General features: G+C 34.3%; 1 protein-coding gene across 1 annotated transcript; it reads left to right on the top strand.

Annotated features, from left to right (window-relative positions):
• The first annotated feature begins 761 nt into the window (after positions 1–761).
• LOC120011259 (lysine histidine transporter 1) lies at positions 762–5242 on the top strand. The gene is made up of 8 exons (XM_038862328.1): positions 762–915; positions 2841–2998; positions 3080–3463; positions 3906–4299; positions 4396–4501; positions 4588–4679; positions 4764–4832; positions 4919–5242. The coding sequence occupies exons 1-8, from the start codon at positions 877–879 to the stop codon at positions 5015–5017; spliced, it is 1341 nt and encodes a 446-aa protein (XP_038718256.1). The 5' UTR covers positions 762–876; the 3' UTR covers positions 5018–5242.
• Positions 5243–6187: the final 945 nt, after the last annotated feature.

A 6187-nucleotide genomic window follows, 5' to 3' on the forward strand; every position in this document is an offset into this window, starting at 1 on the left:
ATTTTAGTAGCAGATATGCTGCCTGAATGCTAGGTAGATGTTTGGTTGAACTTTTGCTATTAACATTTGGGTTGTATAACATATTGCGACAAATTACGTGCAGGGGTATTTTGTGTATTAGTTGTATATGCTGTATCCAAACATACAAATTAATTTATAAAATTAATATAATGAATTTAAATTAATTAAAGATAATAACAAATTATAAATTAATTAATCAATTATCAATTTAAATAAATTGAATTTATTTATTTAATGAGAAGGATTTTAATAACAATATTCCTTCACAAGTGGAACAAATTTCACTTGCAAGTGAGGGTATATTTGGCATATCAGTAATTGACTAAGGACAAAATAGGAAAAAGCTGGTGAAAATTTATGAAATTGTACAAAGTTGTAACAGTTTATAAGTAGTAGAAATGCTCCCAAAAAAACTATTGAAATAAGTGTCATGAAATTATTGTTCGGATGACTTGCAACATTTATAGCAAGTAATATAAATACTGTAAAAAATTGTCATCCAAAATGGGCTTATTTTTTTATTTTTGTGAAAACCGTAATAAAAAGCTAAAAATAACAGTTATACGAAACAGCGCGTTAATTTATTTTGCCTTGTAATAGGCGGCAGTTTTGTGAGACTTTTCTCGGAAAGTTCCAGCTGGCAATTGGTGGAGTGAGAGAGAGGTCACAAACTGTTAAACCTTAAGGTTTAATAAAAAAATGAAAAACTTTCTCAAGTCAAACGCAAAAACGTCACAACGACACTCTCTCTCTCTCTGTAATCCATATATATATGGTGCCTGTGTGAGTCCGTTTTTGTCTTGAAATCCAAAGAGCAATAAGAATTTTCTCTGCAACCCAACACATCGCAGAGAAATGGTGGGTACTCAAGTTCCAAGTGATTACAACGATAAGGTCGGTCTCTCCCCCTCTCTCTATTTTTGCGATTCGCTACTTCTTTCTTTATATCGTGATAACTGCGTGCCCTTAACTCTGGATTTTGCTTTGATTTTGGATCTCTGTGTTTTATTCTGCCAATTAGAGTTGGGAAGAAAAGGAATTTGATAAGCCATAACAAAATTTTTGGTCTTTATGTTCATTTCTTCTTTTCTGGATCTTTCATTTCCTTCTCAGTTAATGTTTTCAAAACTATGTTGATTTGGTGCAATTAATTAATGTAAAGTGAAATCTGAACAACTCACAACATATTACACAATTTAAATTCAATTTTTTTTTCACAATTTTTATGCTAATATTAAAGATCAATTCAACTGCTCTACTAAACGCAATATTTTCCTCCTCTCTGTTTTTATTGATAATTTTTCTTTTTCTTTTTTATTGCTTCTGCTTACATCTGACTTTTCCGTCCTCCGTACCTTTTATGTTTCCTACTATGGGCGCAATTAATTATTAGTTTAATATACAACTAGACCCTTGAACTTCTTGTAAAATCCCATAAATAACCCTACAAAAGATAAATTTACGACATGAAAAAGGTGTTTATGCAATCAATCAAAACTTCAGGGGTCTGACTGAAATTATTATAAATAAAAGGTGAACCAAGGATAACTCCTATAATTACTGGGTTTTGGATTTATGTCCCAAGAGTTTTCCATTTTCGGTGCCGGTGATTTAGATAGGTGTCCAGTCTTTCATGTGATTTCCTCTGATATTTCCTTTTTATTTATTTTCATGAGTCTAGCAACTTGAGAGTTTAGAATTTAAAATTCTTCTTTGGTCAACCTTTCAATAGCTTCCACATGTTCTCACACAGTTCCATGCTTTCCAGCTAATAGGAGAACGACAAAATGGACCAAAAAAAAGTATTGTTTTTCCAAAGATTCTGGAAGCCCATTATGTTGAGATTCATTGACTTTTGCGGCCATTCACTCTACTAACTTTGGAGATAGACTCCGTTTGGCACAGCGGAAAAGTTGATTTTCAATGTTAGCGGAAATGCTGTGAAAAATATACTGAGCTTAAAGCTGTGAAATATGTTGTGAAGTGTTTGGTGAATTAAAAATTGACGCTAGCGGAAAAATTATTGAATTAAACTATTATAATATTAGATTTTATAATTTTTATATCAAAATTAATCTAATAAATATAATTCTTATTCAAACTAAAATTAATCTAATAAATATAATATTAATTTTTAATTATTAATTAAATTTTTTTTTAATATTTTGTATTTTAAGTATTAAAACTATTAAAAATAATTTTAAGTATTACAATATTTTTCATAATTAAAATTTTAATATTTTGTTTTTTGTATTTTCATAATTTTTTAAGCTAATAAATATAATCATTTTTTTATAAATATTAAATTTAATTTATAATATTAATTATAATTACAAAATATTAGTTAAACTAACAGTAGTATATTAAATATTTATTATTAAACTAACCGTATATATTATAAAGTATAATAACAGTGGCCCCACACTAATTTCTAAAGGGACAAAAGCATTATTATATGTGGTTCACATGATTAAAAAAATGTAAAAAAAAAAAATGCTATGGACACCATCCCAGAAGCTCCTATCTGGAGCTTTTGGGATGCTAGCGGATCCGCTCGCTTCTCCCGCTGTGCTGTTTTGCACAACGGTTCAACAAAGCGGGATCGTTAGTGGATCCGTTTTGCGGTCTGCTGTGAGAAACAGGCACATAAAGTTGAATAAAAAGGCATTTGTTGTTATTCACCAAACACAGAGAGATAAAGTTGGTTGAATAAAAAGGCTTGTGTTGTTATTTACCAAACACAGCCCAACTTCATAATATTGTCCGTCTCTCATTCACTTTTCAATAATTTTTTTCTGGTGTTTTAATTCAATTACCAGGTTGATGAGAATTTAGCAGAACAGAAGGCAATTGATGATTGGCTTCCAATTACATCTTCAAGGAATGCAAAATGGTGGTACTCAGCTTTCCACAATGTCACTGCCATGGTTGGAGCTGGTGTTCTCGGTCTCCCTTATGCCATGTCAGAACTTGGATGGTAATAATGTCAATTTTTTTTTTCAAATTATCACAATTTTGGTCAAAATTGGTGCATAATTTTGTGGGATTTTTGTTTCAGGGGACCTGGAGTGGTCATAATGGTGTTGTCATGGATAATAACTCTATACACACTCTGGCAAATGGTGGAGATGCATGAAATGGTTCCTGGAAAACGGTTTGATAGATACCATGAACTGGGTCAGCATGCTTTTGGTGAAAAGCTTGGTCTCTACATTGTTGTGCCACAACAACTAATTGTTGAAGTTGGTGTGTGCATTGTGTACATGGTCACTGGGGGCAAATCATTGAAGAAGTTCCACGATATTGTTTGCAGTGAATGCAAAAATATCAAGCTCAGTTTCTTCATTATGATTTTCGCTTCTGTTCACTTTGTGCTCTCCCATCTCCCCAACTTCGACTCCATCTCTGGCGTCTCTCTGGCTGCCGCAGTCATGTCCTTAAGGTAATCTAATCTCTCTCGACATCCCATATTGAGAATGTGGATAATGACCCTATTGTGTATATAGAAAGGCTTGGCCTTACTGTTGCAAGACGCCTTTTCAGAGTAAAACTACTAGGCTATGCTTGGTAGGGGTGCTCGCGAGACTTTTTAAATTTTGAATTGCCCTTGAACTGTCCCATCAGAATGTGACAAAGTTGGGCTCCGTTGCAAGTCCTTTGCCTTAACGTTGCGAGAGACGCCTTTTGAGGATAAAACAGTGAGGCTTAATGGACAAATTCAGACTATTTCTATGGCTATATTTGACAGGGGTGTTCATGAGCGTTTCACCAACACCCTCGAACGCTAGTCCTAGCCAAGCATTGACAAAGTTGGGTTGGGTTGTTATGCTTTAACTTGAAATTGGAACATAAAATTTGATGTTTTTATTTATGTTGTGGTGCAGTTACTCTACGATTGCTTGGTCAGCAGCAGTCCACAAGGGTGTTCAAGAGGACGTGCAATATGGGTACAAAGCCTCAACAACAACAGGAACAGTTTTCAACTTCTTGAGTGCATTGGGTGAAGTGGCTTTTGCATATGCTGGTCACAATGTGGTGCTGGAGATTCAAGCAACAATTCCATCTACACCCGAGAAGCCATCAAAGATCGCTATGTGGAGAGGTGTTATTGTGGCATACATAGTTGTGGCATTGTGCTACTTCCCTGTTGCTCTAATTGGGTATTGGATGTATGGCAATTCTGTTGAAGACAACATCCTTATCTCATTGAATAAGCCTGTTTGGCTCATTGCAATGGCAAACATGTTTGTAGTTGTTCATGTCATTGGAAGCTACCAGGTACTGATTGAATGATCCCCGCGATGGTGTTTATCTGTGTTTGTCAGTTTTTAGTATCTTTTTCTTATAATTGGGTTTTGATTTTTGTTATTACAGATCTATGCAATGCCAGTTTTTGATATGATGGAGACTCTGTTGGTCAAGAAACTGCATTTCAAGCCCACTAGAATGCTTCGCTTCGTCGTGCGCAACTTTTACGTCGGTGAGTAAACTCATCTGTTGAGTTCTGTTTGTTGAAGAGACTTCAATTTGGACATTTGAATTAATTTGTTCATTCTTGTATTGCAGCTGCCACCATGTTCGTTGGGATTACATTCCCGTTCTTCGGTGGTCTTCTCTCGTTTTTCGGAGGATTTGCTTTCGCCCCAACAACATACTTTGTAAGCCAAATTCTTATGCACTAAAAAGATTGTTTTTCGGCCTTTTGGGCACAAATTCTGTTTCTGAAATTGTGTCAATTTCAGCTGCCTTGCATCATGTGGCTTGCAATCTACAAACCAAGGAAGTTCAGCCTATCTTGGTGGACTAATTGGGTAGGCAAATTGTTTCATTCATGTTTTCGATTGGTTTCGTCATTTTTGCGTTCGAATAAAAGTTCATTTGATATGAATAAACACAGATTTGCATCATTCTTGGTGTTATATTGATGGTCGTATCATCGATCGGCGGATTGAGGCAAATCATTGTTCAAGCCAAGGATTACGAATTCTACTCTTAGACATCACACCCCCACAGCCGCGCACACGTTCCACAGCTGCGCACACGCCATATGATTATATGAAGCAGTTAGTGTCTTGAAGAGGCAAATTATTCGGTGAAGAAAGGAATTGAAGGATTGAGATAGTGATTTGCTATCGTTGATTATATAGATGTGTAATTATTTTTCTACACCTTTAATCTTCATGTTGCTCTTGGTGAAAGTGGGTATGTTTTACAATTTTAGAGTGCGTTTGGTTCAGAAAATATTTTCTATTTTCATTTTTTGTTTTCTATTTTCATTTTTTATTTTTATTTTCTAAGAATAGAAAACATGTTTGGATTAAAATATTGAAAAATTGTTTTCTATTTTCAATTAAACATATTATGTATTTACCAATAATATTTTCATGAATCAACATTTTTTACTTAAGAAAATGTCTCTAAGTAGTTATTTCCTATTTCTCAGGGTTTAATTACCCATAATTGATAATTGAGACGGGTAATTAACTTCATTATAGTGAAATATGTAGAAAAATAGGAGCAATTGTAGAGAAGAATAGAGGCAATATTTGATGTGTATGTATATTGATGAAACATTACAATTACAATCTCATATATATAGGGATCAAACATTACACCCTAAGACAAATGTTCCATAATTTGAGGAGCAATTTATGGAACAAAGGTTGCATAATTTGAGGAGCAAATTGTGGGACAAAGGTTCCATAATTTGTTCCATAATTTGAGTAGCAAATTATGGGACAAAAGTACCATAATTTGTTCCATAATTTGAGGATATCAATAAGGTCAATACTCCCCCTCAAGCTGGATCAAGGGGATTGATTGAGCCAAGCTTGGACAATAATCGGTGAAAATGACCAGAAGACAAAACCTTTGTAAAAACATCAGCAAGTTGATCATGACTTCGAGTGTAAACTGTTTGAATAACTTGATTCTGAACTTGATGACGAATAAAATGACAATCAACTTCAATATGTTTTGTGCTTCTATGAAACACGGGATTAGCAGCAATATGCATAGCAGCCTGATTATCACAAAAGAGAGTCATAGGAAGACTACTTGGAAAACCCAAATCTGTGAGCAAACTCTTAAGCCATATTAGTTCACATGCACTGGATGCCATTGCACGATATTCAGCTTCAGCACTAGAACGAGCAACCACATGTTG

Source organism: Tripterygium wilfordii, chromosome 12 (assembly GCF_013401445.1).
Source record: "Tripterygium wilfordii isolate XIE 37 chromosome 12, ASM1340144v1, whole genome shotgun sequence".
Taxonomy (NCBI): domain Eukaryota; kingdom Viridiplantae; phylum Streptophyta; class Magnoliopsida; order Celastrales; family Celastraceae; genus Tripterygium; species Tripterygium wilfordii.

Coding starts and splice junctions, on each gene's coding strand:
- LOC120011259 (XM_038862328.1), top strand. CDS start 877: ATGGTGGGTACTCAAGTTCCAAGTGATTACAACGATAAG. Junction 2,999..3,079: donor GCCATGTCAGAACTTGGATG/GTAATAATGTCA, acceptor TTTTTGTTTCAG/GGGACCTGGAGTGGTCATAA. Junction 4,502..4,587: donor CGTGCGCAACTTTTACGTCG/GTGAGTAAACTC, acceptor CTTGTATTGCAG/CTGCCACCATGTTCGTTGGG.